This window comes from Podarcis filfolensis (genome assembly GCF_964270895.1).
Source record: "Podarcis filfolensis genome assembly, chromosome: 3".
NCBI lineage: Eukaryota > Metazoa > Chordata > Lepidosauria > Squamata > Lacertidae > Podarcis > Podarcis filfolensis.
In genome coordinates this window covers 122,337,175-122,360,716 of record NC_139606.1, presented here as the reverse complement: position 1 = coordinate 122,360,716, position 23,542 = coordinate 122,337,175, and the positions used below count along the sequence as shown (strand labels likewise).

Below are 23,542 nucleotides of genomic sequence, written 5' to 3'. Positions count from 1 at the left end.
TTGCAGTAGTCCAGCCATGAGGTTACCAACATGGGACTTGTGGCATTTCCTAGACAGGAAAGGGCATACCTGGGATACCAACCTGTTGCTCCTCAGCCCTTCTCACTGGGGATGTTCCCTGAGCACCCAGGGACAAAAGGAACCAGGGGCACCTCTAAACTACTTCCTGTTCCCTCTGAGGGGGCGCAACCCTTTATAGAACTGGTAAACTCTCTAGCACCAGACCTGGGAGCCCCTCACCCACACAGTCTCCACTTTACAGAAATTCAGTTAACTCGCCCATATCCAGCCCCCCACTGCATTCAGGTCCCAGTTCAAAACAATCACAGCCTCCTTTGTTTCAGATCTCCTAATGTCTGCTCCGTCTAGGGATGGTATGCTCCATGCAGGGACTGTGCCCCCCCCCCGGAGGCTGCCTGGCACCTCCCTGGTAACAGAGGAGGAGGAGGAGATCTTGCTGGACTTTCCAGTTGCACACTTCCTCTCACAAGGCACAAGGACAGGGACTTCTCCATGCTGGCCCCTTTCCAATTCCCTCCGAAAGAGCCTGCTGGAACCTGGCTCCATGTCCCTGCCCTCAGACAGAAATGCAAGATCTCCCTTTTCACGAAACTTCTAAAATAACTCAGTGGTACATGGACTTCCTCCACAAACCATATTTTGGCTATATATATGTTCAATCCAGATTTCCTAACATTTTTAAAATAAGTGAATGGAATGCTCACGGAATTCTTGAGTGATCGAGTTCCACCATAAACTCTCTGCCGACGTTTGCTGCTTGGATGCTTTCAAAGGTTTTGTGCAAAAGAATCTGAGCTGAAATCCAAAGGGATTTTGGGGTGGCGGATTGAATCGGTGTGTGTGTGTGTGTGTGTGTGTGTGTGTGTGTGTGTGTGTGTGTACCCTGTGCAGTTTATGACAAAAGCTCATCTTCTGGGTCTGCTTGAGAGAAGCTGGCAGAGTCAGAGTTTTGATCTTGCCCGATACACACACTCCACTAAATGTCACTATTTCAATCTCCTGAAGGCAACCCCTGCTTTTCTCGCTACAATACAATGTGAAAAAGGGAAAGAGGGGCGGTTCCAGGGCTGAACCCTGAGATGGAAAACATGGCCTGTATCAGAGGAGACCCCCTCTGGCCACCCCCCACTTCCCAGGCCAAAGATGTCATTGCCCTGTTGAGGAAGAGTGACTAAGTGTCACCTGATGCCACTGACAGCTGCTGTTGCTTCTCCCCTCTCTGACCCCCTTCCAATTGCTGGGACAAAAATGGCAGCTGGGATGCCATTGGGATCATGTGACCCCCTAAAAATAGCCTGGTAGGCCCAGGACAGGGGTGGGTGGCCAGAAGCAGCTCCAGAACAAGGCAGAGAGGACTTCCAGGAGCGAGGGCAGCCAGGCGGAGGCCCACGGACCAGGCCAGGCGAGAGGGAGCCAGGCAGGGGCAAGGGAGGAAGGGTCCAAGGCCGGCCGAGAGACGCGTGAGGGGCAGATAGGGGGCAGGGAGAGGAAGAGGGCAGAGGGAGACCCGGGGTGTCTGTCCACAGTTGCCCACCAAGCCCCTTGGAGTGCGCAGGGGGCCGCTGCGGGGATGAACTTTGCCGTGGGCTTCAAGCCGCTGTTGGGGACTTCGCAGAGCATGGACAACCTGGAGAAGCAGCTCATCTGCCCCATCTGCCTGGAGATGTTCACCAAGCCGGTGGTCATCCTGCCCTGCCAGCACAACCTCTGCCGCAAGTGCGCCAACGACATCTTCCAGGTGAGGGCCAGCGGCGTCTCCGCACCTGCCCGGCCAGCTCTCAGCTCTGGGGTGGAAGAGGGTGGGTTTGGAGGGCAGCCGAATTATCCAGCAGGGAGGGCGTCACGGCCAGCGACTCTCCTCCTTTGCTCTTTGCTGTGAATCTGCCTGAGGTATTTCAGAACAACTTGAGCCAAACAAAAGTGGAGAGGAACTGCCTGCCCCAAAGAAGACTTTGAGGTGTGGGGAGAGAGCAGGGGGGGCAGGAGGATGAGTGGGCTAAGGAGGGTGGGGGGCTCAGGTACTGGACACAGCTCTGGGAAGGGGGATGTGATCAGGAGAGCAGCACAGCAGCAGGGTGGTGCAGTGGTCAGAGTGCCGGACTCGGACCTGGGAGAGACTTGGGTTCGAATCTCCCCCTGGCCATGAAGCTCAATGGGTGGTCAGTCGTGGCCTAACCTACCTGGCAAGGGTGTTGGGCAGATTACATGCGGAGGAGAACGATGTACAGCACCTTGAGGTCCTGGGAGAAAAAGGTGGGATAAAATGACAATAATTAAATAGCAAGCCACCTTCCCTTTTACCTCAGGTGATCCTCAGGCACGATGTGACTCCTTCCTATCTCCATCGTGGTCCACCCTGGCCCCCTAATGAGGAAGGGAAGGGGAAATGGAGGTGATGGGGAGGAGCAGCCAGGTGCAGGAAGGCAGATGGCCCTCCAGCAGATATTCTTGAGCTGTGATTCCTGCGTTGGGGGGGGCTGGACTAGATGACCCTTGGGGGTCCCTCCCAACTCTACAGTTCTGTGATTCTATATATGCAACCTGCATTCGGCTTCCTCCATCTTCAGCTGCTCTGATGTGTGTGTTCAGGCATTCGCACATCGACATCGTTGCTTCCTGCAAGCAATGAGGTCAGAAGAAAATGAAAGGCAGGGCAGATTAAGTTAACTAAGAACAAGTCATCAATAGCACAGACATTATTCAAAGTCTGGATCAGGCCCACGGCCCACGTAGCTCAGCATCCTGTTTTCACAGATGCCCAAATGGGAAACCACCAGGCAGGATCTGAGCCCAGGAGCCCTCTCCCCACTTGTGGTGTCCACCACCTAGGATTTCTGTGGAAGCAGAGCCGTCCTGGCCAGGAGCCATTGAGAGCTTCTCCTCCCCCATGAATTTGCCCAGTTCAAGTTGGTGTCCATGGCTGTCTCTTGTGGGAGGGAGTTCCGTAGTATAACTACACACAGCATGAAGAAACACTTTCTTTCATCTGTTCTGAATCTTCCAATATTCAGCTTCCTTTGATGTTCACATCTCCTAGTGTGATGAGAGATGGAGGGAAACTTTTCTTCATTCTCTTTCTCCAGGCCAGGCATCATTTTATAAATTTCAGTGTCCCGATCCAATGCATGAGGCTTTTAGCCTCTTGAGAAATTGCAATTCTGTGGTTTCCTGTTGCAGCCTCCCTTCTGAAGTTCTTTTGTTCCAGGATCTGGTCACGTAAGGTCAGCTCCAGTCTCCTGGGCGGTCAAAATGTTCCCTCGCTGTTCTTTTAATATTGCCATTTCTGATGAGGGATTTGTATCCATTTATACTTTTGAGTTTGCAATGTGCAGAAGGGGTCTTGTTGGCAGGCGAAGGCAGGCATTGCAAAGCATGAATCCCAGATGCTGTGGGTGGCAGGATTAGGCCCTGTACAGTGTCTCTACTCTGGAGATACTAGTACAGGACCTAATCCTGCCAGGATGAGGAAAAAGGGGGTCTCTGGGTCTCTGTTGTGTGGCCTGTTGTTAGCAGGAATTGTCTGTATGTAAGTGGAGTCCTACAGCCCAAGGCCTGTCAGAAGAGAGCGTCTGTCGTCGTCCAGGATGGTTTTAAATGGGACCTTTGGAAGTCCCATGGAGCAACCTTCTTTTTTGCTGCTCCAGAGAGGAGGACCCAGGCCAATAGATTCAAATGACAAGAAGGGATATTCCACCTAAACATTTGGAAGAACGTCTTGATGGAAAGAGCTGTCCAACAGTAGAACGGTCTCCCTTGGAAGGTGGTGGACTCTCCTTCCTTGGTGGTTTTTAAGCAGAGGTTGGAGGGCCATCTGTCATGGATGCTTCAGCTGAGATTCCTGCATCTCAGGGGGTTGGGTTGGATGACCCCTGAGGTCCCTTCCTACTCTATGATTCTTTAAGTGGGAGCAAGTGGTGACCTGTCATTCTCCTTCCACATCTGATTCTTCCTTCCTGGGATCCCCCTGTTCTGGAGTTCCCTCCACTTTGTCGGGTGGGTATTCCAGTCTGAGGAATGCCTGGCGTACATTTTTTCGTTGTGAGCTTCTGACGAGTCTGAACAGATGCCGTTCCCTGGGAGGGCTTGGCTGTGGACAATGGATTTTGTGATGTGCTTTGGGTGGGAGCCAAAAGCAGGTCAGCAGGCAGAGCAGGCAGTAGGTTTCCTATTTAAGGTGAGGTTTATTTGTCCATTATGTAGGCGGAGAAGAGTGGACCTCTTTTGTGGAGCAGTCTAGGGAAGAAGTTCCCAAACCCCTCCCCAGTGCCCCCCACCCTACCCTTGACTGGTTGGTTGGAGGAGTACGCCTCTGTGGTGAAGACAAAATGTTGGGAGGCTGCAGAGCCTGCTTTGGCTGTAGAGACCGATGCAGGAGAGACATATTTTGTGGCAGCTGAGGCAAGCCACTAGGAAGAGAATAACTTGAGGAAATTCAAAACAGGAAGAATTAATTGTATTCAAAATCCAGTATACCTGAAGGAGTGTCTCCACCCCCATCGTTCTGCCCAGATGCTGAGATCCAGCTCCAAGGGCCTTCTGGTGGTTCCCTCCCTGCGAGGACCAGGGAACCAGGCAGAGGGCCTTCTCAGTGGTGGCACCCACCCTGTGGAACGCCCTCCCTTCAGATGTCGGGGAGATAAAGAATCACACAACTTTTAGGAAACATCTGAAGGCAGCCTTGTATTGGGAAGTTTTTAATGTCTGATGTTTTATCACTTTATTATTATTATTATTATTATTATTATTATTATTATTATTATTCTGTTGGCAGCCGCCCAAAGTGGCTGGGGAGACCCAGCCAGATAGGTGGGGTATAAATAATAAATTATTATTATTATTACTACTACTGCTACTATTCTGCAAGATGGATGAACTTGATCCAGTGATACTGGCGTTCCAAATTCTGATATTGACACTTCCAGAGACCCCTGCGGCCCCCTTGCCTCTTGGGGCCTTCCTAGTTAATCCCCCAGAAGGGGCAGTACTACCCACTTTGGAAGCCACTAGTTCAGGGGCTCAAGCACCTCCTGCCTGTGAGTCCAGCTGATGAAAGACACGGTCAGTTTATCCGAAGAGCAGGTCAGGGTTTGGGGGGACAGGAGCAGATTGTTCTGAGCCAGGCACTGAGACGCTGAGCGGAAGATGCATGTTTCCCCCCAAAGCTGAAGTAATTATGGGTTTCATAGCGCAAAGAGGAATTGTTTCAAGGATGCTCTGATGACCTTCCACATGGTGTGTGTGTTGTTGTTGATTAGTCGTTTAGTCGTTTAGTAGTGTCTGCCTCTTCATGCCCCCTGGACCAGAGCATGCCAGGCACTCCTGTCTTCCACTGCCTCCCTCATGCTGGCAGCTTCTATGACACTGTCCCACAATCTCATCCTCTGTCGTCCCCTTCTCCTTGTGCCCTCCATCTTCCCCAACATCAGGGTCTTTTCCAGGGAGTCTTCTCTTCTCATGAGGTGGCCAAAGGATTGGAGCCTCAGCTTCAGGATCTGTCCTTCCAGTGAGCACTCAGGGCTGATTTCCTTCAGAATGGAGAGTTTGGATCTTCTTGCAGTCCATGGGACTCTCAAAAGTCTCCTCAGCACCAGAATTCAAAAGCATCAATTCTTCAGCGTTCAGCCTTCTTTATGGTCCAGCTCTCACTTCCATACATCACTACTGGGAAAGGTGTGTCTGTTAAGGATGGCGTTTTCTGAGAGGCTGCCAATGGACTGTAGTTTTCAGAAAGTCAGTGGTGCTCCTCAAGGATCAGAGAGTCTGAGAAGGGGAGCCCATAGAACCAAGCACCCCAACTGTGATGGTACTGACCCCCAGAATCATGGGGCACCAAAAGTGGTCTCGTTTGTGTATATTGTATCTATCCTGTGCAGTAATAGATTTTATCATAGATTGGCTGATTGACCTTTAAATGTGTTGTGGAAACGGGGAGTATTGGATTGTCTTTGTCTTTATTATGCATTTCATGTTTTTTATATTGCAATTTTATGTTGAGAATACAGGTATAGGGTGGCATGCAAATTAATTAAATCATCTCCAGCCCAGATTTTCCTTCATGTGGCATCAGAACATTCAAAGAGCCCTGCAGGATCCAGCCATCTCACCCAGCTTCCTGTTCCAGCAGTGGCCAACCAGATGCCCAGTATGGGGAACCCACAAGCAGGATCCGAGCGCAAGAGCAACCCTCTCCCCTCCCTCTCCCTTCCAGGGCCTTCCAGCAAATTCAGAGGCATTTTCTGCCGTGGGCTGTGGAGGCACAGCAATGCCACCAATCAAATAATGATGTGAAATTTGGGGCCTTTGGTTTTCTCTCTCTCTGCCTTCCTCCCACCCATAACCTGCAATTGTGTCACAGATAACTCTGTTCTCTCCCCCCCACACACATAGTGCCTGCCCCGCCCAAAATAAATCCTGGCTACACCCCTGCCAGCGAGTTCTGGCTGAAAAAAACCCTTGTTCTACAGTCAGGTAACACAACCCCCCCCAAAAAAAACCCCACATTCTTCCTTACAGGAAACTTAAATAGTCCAAGCATACCCAAGGTCCAAATCTGGGGACCAGTCAAGAAGGGGTGCCACCCAGACCCCACGACACAAATTGTGGGGGAAGAAGGCCTCTGAAGCGGAACATATATCTATCCACCAGCGACCCCAAAAAACCCAGAGGGGTCATCTTGGAACACGGTGGCAAATCTTACACCAAAATCCACAGTTGCAGGAGGGCTTCATTTCGGTTTGGTGTGGGTCAGCAAACTTTTTCAGCAGGATGCCAGTCTACTGTCCCTCAGACCTTCTGGGGGGGGCGGACTATATTTTTTGGGGGGGAAATGAACAAATTCCTATGCCCCACTGTTACCGGAAAAATCCGAGGGCTCCCTTGGACAAAAAGTAAAGACACCAACCAGAGTAAATTGGAGCAAATCAGCAGCCTGTAGGCTTGGCCCTTATTGAGCTGTTGCAACAGGGTGCTCCCCTCACTTGCAGGAGAGAGGAAAAGACACAGAAAAATGGTGTGCAAGGCCTTATAAAAACTTTTGAAATTCCCACCCTGTAGATCAAGACCACCCCCAGAAACATCATGCATACATCACAGAAAGGAGGGGTTGAGGGAGGAGTTGTGGTGGTAACCTGAGTGTCCTGTCACCTGGCTGATTCCCTTCTCTCCCCCTCCCCACAAGTCACTTTCAGGAGACAAAGGGGAGTTGGCAGTTTCCTGCCCCCAGAGGGAAGATCTGATCATTGTCCTTTGTTCCAGTCCATGCTGAATCCTCTCCCATATGCAAGTTCTTTGTGATCTTGATGGTCTTCTGTCTAGGACCATCAGGGTTGGCATTGCAACTGGGCAGGGCTCCTGCGGATGTGCTGGGATGATGAAGGGATTATGGTGCCCTGTATCAAACCTTCCCCATTTTGTAGTCCTTCCTTCATGGAGTAAAATAAAAGTGGAACAGTGCAAATCCGATGTATGGTTGATTTTCTATGAATTTATAACAGAAGCGTAGCGTATGTAGTGTGTGAGTGTGAGTGAAGTTTGTACAAACTGAATGATTGGGGGGGGGGGCGTTTCCTGCTACACCACAAATATCCCAGAGATGCATTTTAAATAAAAGCACACATTCTACTCATGAAAAAACACGCTGATTCCCAGACCGTCTGTGGGCCAGATTTAGAAGGTGATTAGGCCAGATCCGGCCCCCGGGCCTTAACTTGCCTACCCATGGTGTGGGGGCTGTGTGGCTGCTGCTTCCAAGGGAAAAAGCTGAAGCAACTGTGCTCTCTGGAGGCTGATCCTGGGGGTGGGATGAGGGAGGGGGAGCCGTTTTCCCAAGGGGGGGATGTCTCTCTCTATCCTCAGCAGCGCCACCTAGTGGCCAAAGGGAAAACCGTGAATGAAGAAAGACAGCAGGTTCTTTGCCACACCCACCCCTAGATTCAAAATGTGGGGCTTTGCACCCTCAGCTAGGTTGTGCTCCCTCAGCTCCTGAGGGAGGAAGTGAAGCTGCTTCTCTTCCAGCTATTTAACTAAGCAGGACAGACGTGTCTGAACTTGCTCCAAAGTACAGACCGCATGCTTAAGACTATAATCTATATTTTGCACACAAGACTATCCTACCTGGGTTCCCCTTGCTGCTGCATGGAATAATGCATGACTCCAACCTTGGGATTTAGTAAGTAAAGCTTTTAAAGTTACTTAAGAGTGTGTGGTCTGTTGCTGGAGGGGTAGAGAGAAGGGGCCATGAGCTTTAAAGCAGATTAAAGAGGATATTCAAAAGGGTTTTCCAATTTACATTCCCTCATTATACTACTGCTTAATTCTGTGACTGTTTTAAACTTTGCTGGGGGCTCTCTCCTGTTGGAGAGGGTGCAAAGCCCCACGTCTTGAATCTAGGAACCCCATCAACTATTTTTTTCATTACCCACATGTGGGTCAGATCTATTTTCCGCCCCCTCCTGCCTCCCCCACAGGCCTCCAACCCTCTCTGGCAGTCGCGAGGCTCCACGTCGGTGTCCTCAGGAGGTCGGTTCCGGTGCCCATCTTGCCGGCATGAAGTGGTGCTGGACCGGCATGGCGTTTATGGGCTGCAGCGCAACCTCCTCGTGGAAAACATCATTGACATCTACAAGCAGGAATCCTCTCGGTAAGCAGTGGGCAGGGAGGGGCGCTCAGGCCTCCCAGGGGCCCCCACCTCTGCTCACAGGCATGGCCGCCCTGAAGCTTCCCTTCCGGCCAAATGAGGGAGCAGCTCTCAGATTCTGGCTCCTCTCCTGGGATTCCCGCATTGCTGGGGGTGGACTAGAGGACCCTTGGAGTCCCTTCATACTATATGATCTATGATTCAATAACCAGCACATCTTCCCCTCCTCCTGCAAAGGGGCAAATGAGCTTTCAACCTGCAGGACACTTTTTGTATTATGCCTTATCAAAATACACACAAGCCAGAGCTTTTCTGCTATTCCCAAACCTTGCCGGGTCCGCAGAACCTGAGCTGCTTTTGTTGGCTGCCTGCTCTGCTATGTTTCTGCTCCCTCTTCCTGGGTCGGCTTCACATTTGCAACACCAAGGCCTAGAAACTGAACCATGTAACCCTCTATTTATTAGTTGGTTGGCTGCATTTGTACCTCACCTTTACCTACGGGACCGCCTCTCCTGGTATGTCCCACAGAGGAACTTACGGTCTTCAAACAAAAACATCTTGGAGGTCCTGGGCCGCTGGGAAGTTAGGCTGGCCTCAACCAGAGCCAGGGCCTTTTCGGCCATGGCCCCGATCCGGTGGAACGCTTTGTCACAAGAGTCTAGGGCCCTGCAGGACTTGACATATTTCTGCAGGGTCTGCAAGACAGAGCTGTTCCACCAGGCCTTTGGCCAAGGCACAGCCTGACCCCCTCCTTTGGAAATCCTCACAGAACTCTAGCCCAATGGTTGCCATCAATTTGACTTGAACTGATTTTATAATGAATTGATTTTCGAATGTATTACTGTATTTTACTGTTGTTAGCTGCTCTGAGCCCGGCTTTGGCTGGGGAGGGCAAGATATAAATAAAATTTTATTATTATTATTATCTCAAGGGAGCTCCAGGTGCTGCAACCTGGTTCTCCCTCTCCTCGTTTAACCCCCACAACACCCCTGTGAGGCGGGTTAGGCGGAGAGAGGCAGTGACTGGCTGAAGGCCATGCCCAGTGGAGATGTTTAAACCGTGGTCTCCCAGGTCCCAGTCTGACCCTCTGACCACTGGGCCACACTGCCTCTGAGGGTTGGGCACTTTGGCCTGCTGCATCCCGGGTGAAGGCGGTGCCCCAGTTCTACACTGGTTTGAGGCGACCATGACAAAAGACACCCTGTTCAGGTCCTTTCCTGGCCAAATCGGGAACATTCATCTCAGGGGTGGGTTGAGGAGGAGGGGCAATGTCTGGGGGGCTCACGCAGCCTTTCCTTCTCCCTGCTGTGCCCCCCCAGACCCCTCCATGCCAAGGCGGAGCAGCAGCTGATGTGTGAGGAGCATGAGGAGGAGAAGATCAACATCTACTGCCTCACCTGCGAGGTCCCCACCTGCTCCATGTGCAAAGTCTTTGGGGCCCACAAGGACTGCGAAGTGGCCCCTCTGACCAACATCTACAAGCGCCAGAAGGTACCAAGCAGCAGAGGCAGTGGGGGGGGGGCCCTGCCCTCTCCCTGCAGCCCCACTGGCACTCTCTGGCCTGGGCAGGCGGGGGGGGGGGCAGAGGGGGCAGGAGCTGCCTTTGGCTTTGGAGCCCTGAACACGGTGGTCCCACACCACCTCCAAGAGACTCCAGGGGTTCCAGTTGCTGACGCAGGTTCTGTTTCCTTGGAATGAAGGTCAGCGGAGACTGTGGTGCCTTTAGGGTTTCATTTACCCATATATACAAAGGATGGGACGCGGGCGGCGCTGTGGGTTAAACCACAGAGCCTAGGACTTGCTGATCAGAAGGTTGGCAATTCAAATCCCTGTGACGGGGTGAGCTCCCGTCACTCAGTCCCTGCTCCTGCCAACCTAGCAGTTCGAAAGCACATCAAAGTGCAAGTAGATAAATAGGTACTGCTCCAGCGGGAAGGTCAACGGCATTTCCGTGCGCTGCTCTGGTTCGCCAGAAGCGGCTTAGTCATGCTGGCCACATGACCCAGAAGCTGTACGCTGGCTCCCTCGGCCAGTAAAGCAAGATGAGCGCCGCAACCCCAGAGTCGGCCACGACTGGACCTAATGGTCAGGGGTCCCTTTACCTTTACAAAGGATGAGCACAGGATGGAGGGGCTCCAGCATCAGCACCCGGACAGGTCTTGCTTCCTCATTAGCTGCAGCTTTGGATTCAGTACAGAACAAGAGGGGTCTCTGTGTCTCCAAATTCCAGCCTTCTCCCAACTCTGCTCAGCTCACCCACTTCACACTGGCATCTAAGGGAGGGAGTGCAGGAGAGGCTCCCCCCTCACAGATCTTGCAACATGACGAGGACACTGAAGTGGTCAGCTGAGGTTGTCTATGTGGGAATGTTCAGGGTGGCAGGAGAGGATATATTGTTTATTTATATCCTTCCAAACCTGTGCTAGCAAGTTCCTTTCCTTAGCAGAGTTTACCCTCCCCTTTCTTACATGCACAGCAGATAGCTGGTTGCAGGCTCGTGTGAGCCTCTCACTAGTATGCAATTCAGTCTGTCTCAGATTGAATTGTAAATTCCTGGTAAATTCTCTTAAAAGAATAAAGACAAGAAAATCTTATTGTCAGCTAGATTTCTGAAGGCAGACTTAGTTACAAATATGTACATGTGGGTCCCAGCGCTTCTGCTGGCTGGCAGATAGCAGAGCATTCCTAGCTGAGAAGCGGGTTGAATGAAGAAGTGAGAGAGAGAGAGAGAGTCCTGCGTGATTCATCCTTTTGTTACCTGGACAGGTGAGGTCACGCCCACCTCCAGTCACATGCAAAGGAAGAATGCTCCAGCCCAAGAGGAACAGGAAGTTTTGACTGGCTGGACCAAGGGTCAGCAAACTTTTTCAGCAGGGGGCCAGTCCACCGTCCCTCAGACCTTGTGGGGGGCCGGACTATATTTTGAAAAAAAATAATGAATGAATTCCTATGCCCAACAAATAACCCAGAGATGCATTTTAAATAAAAGGACACATTCTACTCATGTGAAAACATGCTGATTCCTGGACCGTCTCCAGGCCGGATTTATAAGGCGATTGGGCTGGATCCAGCCCCTGGGCCTTAGTTTGCCTACCCATGGGCTGGACCAAACATCCCCTTGCATGTCCACTCTAGGAAAAGAAGGAATGTTGTATTTGACTGCTCCCAGTGGATTACATCCCACAGTCTTCCTCCCTCTTTCTGACTGGGCAGGGGGAGCTGAGCGATGGCATCGCCATGCTGGTGGCTGGGAACGACCGGATCCAGGCCATCATCACCCAGATGGAGGAGATCTGCAAAACCATCGAGGTGAGTGGGGAGGAGCTCCATGCTCCCCCTGGGCGCCCGGCTGGGGCTCGTCTCGTCTGGTGGATCCCCTGCCCAAGTGGAATCTGGGGAGAAGAGGCCCCCCTGTAGAATTTGCAGGGAATTCTGAAGCCCCAGGAGATTTCTGAGCTTATTAAAAACCTGCCATTATATAGCCTTAAACCTTCAAAGTTGCAATTGCCTTCAGACCCCCCCCCCTCTAGGGCCAAAAGGTGACACACGAATAAAGGAAACAGGTGAGTCCTGCCAAGGGGCCAACTGAGCCCTCCCCAGATGGTGAAAATAGGCCTTTTCAAAACCTGGCAGGCTGGTGGTTTCTAAAGTGGGTGGTAGTGTCCCCCGGGGGGCAGTGGGACTACTGGGGGGGGGCTAAGATGCAGTGGGGTGCTGGAGGCTCAAATTAATCTCTGGCTTCAGGGTCACTGGATCAAGTTCATCCAATTTGGCGTGTTAATTAAACTTAATAGTTTAAATTGCATTTTGAATAAACGTGCAATTCATTGTTTTGAATTGCATCGTGTTGCTGTTGAACGATCCTTTCTATAGGGTGGGGTGGGGGCCTCTGGGTTCATGAGTTTATGGAGTCAAAGGGGCAGAGGCCCAGAAAGGTTTGGGAGCCCACCACTGTTGTAAACAAAATATGCCCTTTTCCCCCTATGGGGTATCCAAGAGCCCATATAGAGTCCTTACATAGGTTCCCTATTGGTAGGAGAAAATAACAGAGGCCAACCAGAGAATATTGAGAAGCAAAGCAGCTAGTAAGCCTGATCTTTATTGATCTGTTGCAACAGGGTCCTCTCTCACCACACGCAGGAGGGAGGAGGAACCCAGAACCAAGGTGTGTCTGCCCTTATATATCTGACGAAGTGTGCATGCACACGAAAGCTCATACCAAGAACTAACTTAGTTGGTCTTTAAGGTGCTACTGGAAAGAAAAAATTTTTTTTGTTTTGCCCTTATATAGACATTTTAAATTCCCTGCCCTGGAGCTCAAGACCACCCCTCCATACATCATACATACATCACAGAAGGGGTGTAACCCAAGACCACCACCCCCAGATACATCATACCTACATCACAGAAAAGGTGGTTTACAGCAGAAATCTGAGTGGTTTGTTTACCTCCTGTCTGCCAGGTTACCTGTTTAATGGTCACTTGACTGGATTGCCTGGGGAGCCTGGCCAGTCTTTTGTAATGATAAATACTTAGTTCCTGAGCCAGGTCACAGGCTCAAACCCTATTCATATCTTAAATGTGCCCTTAAGACAGGATTTGTGAAGGAAAAGACAATGGGGAGGCTTTTCCATTTTCCTTTGACCTTGCAGAGAAAACATTTGCTCAGTTTGGGAATCAAAATGGTTTCAGGTCGGTCTTTCTGTGCTGATGCTTGGTTGGTACACTTATGAACATTTAAGATATCCAAGACCTCAGAATCCCTATCACACCGTGCTAACCTGCTTCCTGCCTCCCCTGGCAGGACAACGCCCGGCGGCAGAAGCAGCACCTCTGTCTGCGCTTTGACTCCTTGTACAGCATCCTGGAAGAGCGCAAGAAGGAGCTTCTGCTGGAGATCGGGCGGGAGCAGGACGACAAGCTCCAGCGGGTGCGGGGCCTGATCCGCCAGTATGGGGACCACCTTGAGGTCTCCTCCAAGCTGGTGGAGTCGGCCATCCAGTCCATGGAGGAGCCCCAGATGGCTGTCTACCTCCAGGTACATGCAGGTGGGGCGGAAGGAGCGGGAGGGGGGACTGGGCAGGGCAGGATGCTTGAGGTGGGTGGGGGGCAGGGACCCACAGAAAATAGTGGGAGGGGCTGTGCAACCCTGGGGAAATCAATGGTCCCCTTTTGGTTTGTGAAGGGGCTTGTTCAAAGGGTTCTACCTGCCAGGGCTGGTGCTGAAACGCTCTCTTTCTTTTCCTACAGCAGGCAAAGGAGCTGATCAAAAAGTGAGTAGCATGAGATGGGGAGCAAGGAGCAGAGCCTCTCGCATCTTTCCCGGGGGGCCAGGGGCTCAGCACCACCCCACAGACCAGGGGCACAACGGTGGGCCCAGCCAACAGTAGGGGGCAGCCCTCACCCAGGCGCCAAAGTTTCACCCCCTGACTCAGCCCCATATTGGCTCTCCTGGATCCTCTTGACCTTCCAAACTGGGAGGCCCCCCCCCGACTCCACCCCCAAGCAGCTGGGTCTCTCTCTGGGTTCAGAGTCAGCCTTAGCGCAAGTCCAGCTATGGAATAAGCTGGCTCTCCTTCATAAATAGTCTGGCAAAAGCTTGGGAAGTAAGTTTAAAAATAATATTTACTTGGTTTATATTCATGCGTTGGATCACAGCAATGGCAGCAGTAAAAGCTTTGCAGGCAAAATACTTCTATGTCCAGGATAACTTGCATCTCAAGCCGGTCAAAGGAAGAGGGGCAGGGACAGGAAATGTGTTCTTTCCTCTCCAGGAATGCAGGGGAAATGACCTCACACAGAGCCCTCTCTACCAATCGTATCTCTATGGTCTGAGTATCTGCCTGCCAGCAAGACAGCCCAGTGTTGTTAGTCCCAGTAATATGCATTTATTAAATTTGGCTGCTAATCTCCCACGCTATGGAAGGGAAGGGATATTGTGTTTCTTCACACACTTTGTGCTGCAACACAGGTGTAAAGTGGGCCTGTCTGCCTGCCTGGTGAATGGGCTCTGTCCCACCTCTCTCCTCCTTTTCCCCGCAGAATCACAGACATGTCCAAAGTCTCCATGAGCAGCCACCCAGAGCCTGGCTATGAAAGCATGGACCACTTCACAGTCAACATCGACCACGTGGCAGAAATGCTGAGGACAATTGAATTCCAGACAGGTGAGACTCACACCTGGACAGAAGGGGATGGGAAGAAGGGGAGGCTGCCGCCGGCTGGCCATCTCCTTCCCTGGGCTGAGCCGCAGTCAGGGAAGGAGCTGGCGTCACCTGGGACACAAGGAAGAGGGAGCCCCACTGAGCCTGTCTGCTCCCCCGACCCCAATATCCTGGCAGACAGCGATGAAAAGCTGGCAGTTTTAGTCCGAAGAGCATTCACAGAATCCTAGAACTGTAAAGTTGGAAGAGACTCCAAGGGTCATCTAGTCCAGCCCCCGTGTTGCAGGTACGATTGTGTCTGTGTCTGCACAGAAGACACATAGAACCCTGCTTGCACCTGCCAGCACAGCAGACACTTGGGCTTCCAGAAAACCTTTGGCAAAAAATTATGCACAATTGATGCAGAGGGAGAAAATGTCCCTTCCCCATCTCCATGGGATTCTGCAGCTTTCCCTGAGGTGGTGGGTGGGCCACAGTGTGGGATGTGACATCACAGAAAGCAGTCAAGTACAACATTTTCTGTTTGGCCAGAGTGGACCCACAGGGGGATGTTGCTCCAGCCAGGAGGACTTCCTGCCACACCTGGTCTGGAGCATCCTTCCCCTGCGTGTGACCAGGTAGATGGATGTGACCCTGGGCAACCCCATAAAAGGGCTGGTCACGCAGCCATATTCCCTTTTCCGCCTTATTCCATCCTGATGTCTTTTGCTGTCTGCTGGCCCTCAGCCAGCAGCACTGGGGCTCAACCCCCATAAGGGATGAACCCACACTCTCTTCTCTAACTACAAACTAAAGCCTGCCTTCAGGATCATACTGTGAACTGAATGTAAGTAAACTTCTTATAAAGAAGTGTCTTTATTCTTTTTAAAAGGGAACAAAGGGGAATTTGCCAGGAACAATCCAATCTGGACAAGCCAGATGAATCTACCAACTAGTTTCCTGCAATATACAGGGGAATGTGCTCTGCTACCAGCTCACTAGCATGAGCGCGGAAGGATAATATTCAATTCATATATCTTCTCCTACTATCCACAACATTTCCAGCTGAAGGAAGGGCTTTCTTCACCATCTGCCCCTTTCTCTCCTCTCCCTTTCAGATGCTGCTGGAGAGGACGCGGAGCAGGAGGGGCTTGGCCCAGAGGGGGGCTTGGAGGCAGAAGAGGGAGAACATCTGGAGGGGACAGATGCCCCCGAGGGGACAGAAGGTGAGCTGGGGCTGGAAGGGAGAGGGGGCAAGGGGGGCTGGCCTGGGGCTTCTTGGTGGTGGGGCTGGGGGTTGGCACAGCCATCAAGCACCGTGAGTTCTGGGTAGGTCAACGAGACCTGGGCTCTGGAAGAGTCCGTCAATCTCACGCCCACGATTTACTCAGGAAGCCAGGAATGGATCTGTTGGAAGATGCATGGCGGATAAGAGAAAGAACTTCTTCACGCAGTGAAGAGTCAGACTGTGGAACTCCCCTCCTCAGGAGAATATCAAATTCATGGAGGAGGAGGAGGGGGAGGAGGAGAGGGCTATCAAGGGAAGCCGCAGGAGGGGAGGGGGCTCTTGGGATCAGATCCTGCTTGCTGGTTTCTTTGTGGAGCATCCAGCACGGGCAGACTTTGGACTCTCAAATGTCAGCAGCACCCTAAAATTGCCCCCTCCTTGTTCTCCATTCTGCAGCATTGCTGTGGTACCCCCTGCTGTGCAGCACCCAGTGTGACTGCGCTGCTCAGGCGGCTGTGGAACTGCCTCTGCACCCAGGTGGCCCCCGTGAGAGAGGAGGCTGGGCTGGAAGGGCCAATGGCTGCCTGACCCGTTCCGAATGCAAATCTGGTGGCGGCGGTGGGAGAGCTCTTCCTGCCCCTCTTCCAGCAATGGATCTCTGTGGAGCTGACTGGCTTTGCTGTTGTAGAAGCTTCTGTGTAGAATCATAGAACGGTGGAGCTGGAAGGGACCCCAAGGGCCATCTAGACCAACCCCAGAGGTGGCTTTAGGGTGGCATGACCGGTTTGGCCACAATGGGTGCCAAGCTGCAGGGGGCACCACCACGACGCTGTAGAACAGAGTGCGGGGGTGGGGCGCCCAATTTTAGCACCACACAGGACACTGCTGAAATTGGAGACCCCAAATTGACCACTGCCAACCCCCTGAAATGCACACATCGCAGGTGAAGAAGACAAAGAAGAGAGGCCAGGACTGCTCGGCCGGCTTTGGCCAGAAGGATTCTCACTCCAGGCAGGCAGCAGCATAGGCCAGAGGTCACATCCCATAATAGAGGGAAGGGCCATTATGCTTGGTGGTGGAGCACCTGCTCTGCTTGCAGGTATGCTCCCCCATCCGCCCCAGGGGCTTCCCAAGGCAGGGCTTCAGAGACCTTGGGGGGCCGCTGTCCCCTAAGCTCAATGGACCAAGCAAGGGCCTCACTCTGCACCAGGCAGCTGCTTCCTCTCTTTCTCTGAGCTTGGGCTCAAACACGGGCCCTCCTCACTGGCAGAGCCTGACGTGTGAACCAGAGAGTTGTTGTAGAGTTGAATGGGATCCACAGAGTCATCTAGTCCACCCCCGGCAACGTCATGGGCTTCAGGGCTCTCGGGTCTCTCTTTTCTCTGCCTAGATGGAGAGAACCTGCCCCGGCTGAGGCCAAAGCCAGTGAGTGCCTCTCATGGTAAGTGAGTCCTGGATGTCACCCTGGGAGACCCCATAAAAGGGCTGGTCACGGAGACATCTTCCCTTTTCCACCTTATTCCATCCTGGTGTCTTTTGCTGTCTGCTGGCCCTCAGCCAGCAGCACGTGGGCTCAGCTCCCATAAGGGATGAACCCACACTCTCTGCCTTCAGGATCATACTGTGAACTGAATGTAAGTAAACTTCCCCAGCACACCTGCCTCAGCCCAAATGAGGCTGGGGGGGGGGGAGTCAGGAATGTGGATGTGGATGTGGCTCCAGCTCCCCCATTGTGGATCAGCCTGGCCATGAGCTCTGTTGAGCATCCGCAGCCCATTGGCTCAGCACTGAGTGGGGCACAGTCTGGCTTCCCCCCAAGGCATCTCCCCGCCTCCAGAAGTTTAAAAATCTGAGGTTTTTAAAGAAAACCTGAGGACTCCCAAATGCACAGGGCTCCCACGCCTCCTTGCTTTTCTGCTCCGAGCTGGACGTAAAAGAGAAATTGGGGGGGGGGCTGCCCGCTCTCTTCGCGGCCGATGAGCCCAGGCACCCCCTCCCCCAATGCTGAGTGTGGCTCTTTCCCCCTCAAGCAGGTCAGCACTGAGGAGTCAAGCAGCAGCGCTCCCCCCGCCGCCCCCGCCAAAGGACTTCCTCGCTTTCGCCTGCACTTTGCCGAGTTTTTAATCTGCCGAGAGAATAAAGTTGTGTCACGTTTGCTAAAGCCGCTGGTTCCAGATCCCGTTTTCCTTTTTGTGGGAAGGGGCGCTCTCTCGGCCTGAGGCAGCGAAGCCACTTCGGAAGAAAGCGGAAGTGGCATGGGGGGGGGGCCCCCGTGGGAGTCCAAGGATCACCTAGAACTGTGGTCTTGGAAGGTAGCCCCAGGGGTCATCTAGTCCAACCCCGCTGCCATGCAGGAATCGCCGCTAAAGAACCCCTTTAAAACTGCCCTCCGGGAGAGTCCGTCCCCAGGGTCTCTGGCCGCGAGGAGCCGAAGAGGAGGAGTGAGACGGGGCGAATGGAAGAGGCTGGGCGAGGGCAGCGGGGAAAACGGAGACAAGCGCTCCCGTTTCTCCAGCGCCCCAGCCGGGCTGCCGAGGAGGCGGAGAGGCGGGGAGGAGCCCACTGCGTGGACCACCCGGAGACCCCGGGGGGAGGGGCGAGGGGCTGGAACAAGGGCAGAACCCCCCCTTTCCCCCCAAGCTGAAAAGATCCGAAAACTTTTCCAAATAAGCGCATCGCTCCAAGCCCTCGATGGACCTTTCCCGAACCTTTTCCAGCTCCACAAATCATTTTTGCTCTGAGAGGAGAAAAACTTTCCCACGCCATGCATCATTTAATAAGCATGGACTGCGTCGCCTCTTCCTCCCTTTTCCCTAAACTAAAAGGTCCCAAATGCTGCTTTCTGCGCAGGGGAGCAGCCACTCCACCCCCCCGACCGTTTTGGTTGCGCTTTTCTGAACTCTGCAATATCTCTTTCGAGGTGAGGCGGCCAGAAATGCACACAGTTAAATGTCGCCACACCATCGATTTGCATTTCTATAATCACGATACTGGCAGTTTTATTTCCAACACCTTTCCTGCGGATCCCTCGCGTGAAATCTGGCTTTCCCGCACCTGCCGCGCGTGGCGTCCCCCTCCTCACTCAGCCTCCCCCTCCTCGGATCCCGGATCATGTCGCTCCTCGCCCCTCAGCTCCAGTTCAGACGCCACAAGAGTGTATGTGAAATTAAGATTTCCCGCCCCCAAATCTTGCATATCTTGACACCTGTTAGCATTGGGTTGCGTTTGCCATTTTATTGCCCGTTCACTCAGTTCGAAGAGATTCCTTCGGAGCTACTAATATTAATACTGTCAACAACAACAACAGTAGTAATAAATAGTGGAAAATAATAAATCCATATATTTTAAGAGTGATGGCTGCCGCGTAATAACCAAAGTGGCGGCGAGAAGGGATGTGTCTCCATTTCCTCCTCTCAATTTACGCTCCCTGCCGACTCTCAATGCAGCTCTTGCGGGGGGGGGGGGGGCTGTCCGCGGTGCTGATGGTCGCGGCCAAAGTCTTCATTTGGAGAGGGAGCAATTTGGGTGGGATAATCCCGCACCGTCCCAGGACCAGGATGGGGGAGCCGCGTCTGCACGGACAACCCTGAGAGGTTGGAAAACGTCTCTTCCTCCACACAACCCCACTTGAGTTGGGCTATTGGGGGGCGGATTTCAGGAGAGGAGAGCCGCAACTTCTATCATCACTTCCCGCTGCGCTTGCCCACCCGTGGCACGCTTCTTTGGAAGGAAGCCCCGCGGGATGACCGTGGGACTGACTTCCGAAGACACAGAAGGAGCAGGATGAGAGCGCTTCAAGTTCGCCAGCCTCTCTTGGAGCGGCTTAGCGTGGTTGGGGTGTGTGTGTGTGTGTGTGTGTGTGTGTGTGTGTGTGTTTAACTTCAAGGGAGGAGAGAACTGCCTCTTCCGCCTCCATCCCACTGAAATTCTCCCCCCCCCAGCAAAAAAATTCCCTCCCTTCCCAGCGCCCCCCGCAAGAGCATAAAGGGAGCGTGTCCCGCGGGGCAGTTCAGTGGCTGATCCTTGGGGCGAGTGATTGCGCTTCCACCCAGCGCGTCTCCTGGACTTCTGCGCTTCTCCCGCCGGGCAGCCTCCCCTCCCCCGGTCCACAGAGGAGGGATCCCCCCTCCAGCCTCCGTCCTCCACTCCCGGGTCTCCTCCTCCCCTCGCACGCCGAAAAAAGCGCTCCGTCTCCCCCTTCATCGCACCAAGGGCGCCCCGTCTGCGCCTTCTCCTTCCGGGGCGGCTGGTCTGGGGCGGCCTCCTTCTGCGGGCGGGCCGGGCGGAGGAGACCGAAGACGGTCCGGGGCCGGCCGGCCTGTGCGGGTCTCACTTGCCCACCGAGTCGAAGAGGAGGCGGTTCTGCTCGGCCTGGGCTTGCTGGCTCTGCGCCCGGGAGATCTCCATCATCTGACGGAGGAGGTGGAAAGTCAGGTCGATGGAGAGCGGCGGGTCGCGGCGCTTCAGGCGCTCGGCCAGGCGGCGGCGCAGAAGCTCCCCGTCGGGGCCCCAGCGCGGCAGCGAGCGCACCAGCAGGGCCACCCCGTCGGGCCCCGGAGCCGGCAGCGGGGGCGGAAAGGGCCAGGCGGCGGCAGGGTCCTCCCCCCGGAGCAGGAGCAGCAGTCGCAGCCGCAGGCTCAAGCCGCGCTCGGCGCTGCCGTCGAGGGCCGGCGCTGGCCTGACTCCGAGAGCCGCGTGTGACACCAGCAGGAGCGAGGCCACGAGGATGGGCAGCGGCGCCCGCCTCATGCTGGGGCGGTCCAGGCCTAGAGGGGGAGAGGAACAGAACATCAGGAGAGCCCCGGAGCCGCCGAATCAGGACCAAGGAGGCCCGTCGGGGCCCGCAGCCGCTTCTCGCAGTGACTGGCCGGAGAGCAACAGGGCTCAGTCGCAGCGCGCGAGGCAGAGGCGGAAGCAGCCCCGATGCCCACCTGTAGAGCAGCTCTTCAGCCCCCCGCCGCCCCGTCCCTCCTCCAGCTCTTCCCCCCTCATGTCCCCCGGGCAAACTCTAGGGCAGAGAAGACTGCGCCCCCACCCACGTCCCTCACCAGCCATCTCTCAGCCGCTCCGGGTGTCCGATGCCAACAGGGGGCGACACGGGGCAGCCCCGGACCAGGCTCCTTCCGCAGGAAAGAGGCTTTTCTCCGCCTTGGCGTGAGGAGATCTTCCTCTCCTCCTCCTCTTCTTCTTCTTCTCTCTCTCTCTCTCTCCTTCTTTCCGCCCTGCGACGCCGGGGACTCTCTCCCCACGGTGTCCTTGCCAAGCCGGGAAGAAGGGTGCGCGGAGCCACGGGAGGAATCTTTATATAGAGCAGGCCGGGAGATCCATTGACGTCAGCTCGGGACATGGACTGATTGCCGATGGAGCGGGCGGCGGCGGCCCCCGAAGGACCCTCCTAGGACGGAGGAGAAGGAGTCGCGGCTCCCCCTGCGCGGCGCCCTCGCCCCCGCCGGGATTCTCGCCGCTTCTGCAGCTGAGCCCCAAGGCTGCGCGCAGGAACCTCTGGACGTCTGTCCTGAACTCCACGGCACTCGCGCCCCCGACGCCCCGCTCCCCGCTTGGCCTTCTCGCGCCCCCCGGTTACCCCTCCCGGCTCCGGGCTGCATGACTATGTCGGAGGGGCTGCACCCACTTAGAGCGATAGACTGGAGAGGAGGGGCTGTGGGTGCGGGACAGCGAGACTCCCCCCGCCCCAATAAAAGCACAGAATGAATGAATTCTAGAGTTGGAAGGGACCCCGAGGGCCATCTAGTCCAACCCCCTGCTATGCAGGAATCACGGTTAAAGAATCACTGAGATAGAACTTAATAGTTGCAAGGGACCCCGAGGGTCATCTAGCCCAACCCCGTCCAATGCAGGAAGGTGATGACTGGGTGGAGTTCGGGTTGGAAGCATCTGGGGAGCAGAATCAAGGCCGCGGGGTTTGTTTCTAGTCCACCGCGCTTCCCTGCACATAAGGGTAAGAAAGCTGAAACTGCAGGCCGCACACTGAACCTTCAGACGCCACAGAAGTCGTAGGCTGTTTCCCTAAGGAACCTGGTCCTCGGGCAGTGTGGTGGGGTACGCGCGAGGATGGAGGGGGAGTAGCACCTAGCAGTCGGCGCCTTCAAGGGAGGGTTCCGGGGGATTTATTCCCAGTTGGCCACTTGAAGGGGGTTTCTGCCCTCGATGCAATATCTAATTTACTTTAGTTATTAATTTAAAAAGAAAACAATATAGCTGAAAAGGAGGACCATTTTGTCGCATCTCCGCGTTCCCTCACTAGGTGCCCTTAGGAGGGTGAGATTCTGAACTGTTGCTTCAGGCTCAAGCACTCAGAGACCAAGAGGAGATCCAGACCTGGGCTGCGGGAAACCCCAAAGAGAGGCTGTCAAAACTGGGGTCAAGGCCAGAGGGACAAATCCCCACAGGGCAGAGCCAGGAAGCAGAGACCGGCAGCCGAGCTGACCCAACACACTGGCCTTCCGGCCGCTGTCACGGTGGAGGGGGGCAAGATTAGCGCTTGCTGCGGAGGAAGCTGTGGTTTGGGAGAACTTCCGTCTCCCCACTCAGGCGAAATCTCCTCACAGGGCACAGACTGCCTTCCATGTCCACATGCTCAGGAACAGGGGACTTCAGGGGGTTGGGCTAGATGACCCTTTGAGGTCCCTGCAACTCTACAATTCGAAAATTCTAAGCACGCCGAATTCGGCCGGGAGCAGCCGCTGTCCGTGGTGCTGAACAGGCGCGACCGTGTCCGCTCTCCCGGCCTCTGTCCATCCAGCCTCCGGGTCTGGAGACGCGCCTCGCTCCCCCAGAGCGCAGCCCCGAGCGGTTGTCCTCTGCTATCCCGACTCCTCTTTGCTGGGATGTTGCCCAAACTGGCGCCCGCGAGCCCTTCCGCCCAGTGCGCTCGGGCTCCCCAGCCATCAAGCGAGGGGGTCAGGCAGGGGTCCTGCTTCCCGACCTCCACAGCGGAAGGAGGGCTCATAGTGGCTGGGAAAGGTCTCGGCTCAGGGTAGGGGGGGGGAGAAGCAGATGCTCGGAGTGCAGAAGGGCCCAGGTTCAATCTTTGCGTCCTCAGGTGAGGCTGGCAAAGACTTTGGAGACCCCGGAGAGCCTCTGCCGGTGGAAGCGGACTGTCTGGGGACAGAGGGGTCGCTCCGAAGTGCCCTTTCCCTCCCCGTGGGGTTTCAGGGTCCGGGGTTTCGGGAAGGGCTCGCTAGGCTGCCACGGAAGGCTCGGCCGGCTAACCTCACCGGGAGGTCTGCGAGCGCCTTTCTTCCCCCAGCCTCTTAGTGCGGCAACCTGCTCCTCGCCTCGCAGCCGGAGCCCCCGGAGGCCATTGCACTGACCTCATCCAAGTGCCTTTTAATTGAGCATCTTTAGGGCTCCCGCTTCTGGAATGGGGGAAGGCAGGGGAGCGAGGCAGACTTTGAGGCGGGGGTGTCCCTATAGGACAGGTCCTTTGCAAATCGTGACCCACGATGGGAAGCGGGACTCTGCGTGGCTCTCCAGGGAGGAAAGGCCTGAGG

General features: G+C 54.4%; 2 protein-coding genes across 3 annotated transcripts; one reads left to right on the top strand and one right to left on the bottom strand.

The window, feature by feature from the left end:
• The first annotated feature begins 1,337 nt into the window (after positions 1–1,337).
• TRIM54 (tripartite motif containing 54) lies at positions 1,338–18,189 on the top strand. Of its 2 annotated transcripts, none has more exons than XM_083606204.1 (10): positions 1,338–1,759; positions 8,487–8,659; positions 9,977–10,148; positions 11,871–11,966; positions 13,462–13,695; positions 13,908–13,930; positions 14,700–14,824; positions 15,919–16,026; positions 17,419–17,469; positions 18,062–18,189. In XM_083606204.1, exons 1-10 carry the CDS (start codon positions 1,592–1,594, stop codon positions 18,070–18,072), a joined length of 1,161 nt encoding a protein of 386 aa, XP_083462330.1. In that variant the 5' UTR covers positions 1,338–1,591; the 3' UTR covers positions 18,073–18,189. The 2 variants fall into 2 exon arrangements, with proteins under 2 accessions (XP_083462330.1, XP_083462329.1); XM_083606203.1 differs by having other exon boundaries at positions 18,059–18,189.
• A 1,983-nt stretch (positions 18,190–20,172) lies between these two features.
• On the bottom strand, positions 20,173–20,777 carry UCN (urocortin; the record flags this gene model as incomplete). The annotated part of the gene is made up of 1 exon (XM_083606168.1): positions 20,173–20,777. One exon carries the CDS (start codon positions 20,775–20,777, stop codon positions 20,358–20,360), a length of 420 nt encoding a protein of 139 aa, XP_083462294.1. The 3' UTR covers positions 20,173–20,357.
• Between the last annotated feature and the right edge of the window lie 2,765 nt (positions 20,778–23,542).

Excerpts from the sequence above, each read along its gene's own strand:
- TRIM54 (XM_083606203.1), top strand. The coding sequence starts at position 1,592 with ATGAACTTTGCCGTGGGCTTCAAGCCGCTGTTGGGGACTTCGCAGAGC. Across the intron at positions 13,931-14,699 it reads GCAAAGGAGCTGATCAAAAA|AATCACAGACATGTCCAAAG; the intron begins GTGAGTAGCATG and ends TTTTCCCCGCAG. Across the intron at positions 16,027-17,418 it reads TGCCCCCGAGGGGACAGAAG|ATGGAGAGAACCTGCCCCGG; the intron begins GTGAGCTGGGGC and ends TTCTCTGCCTAG.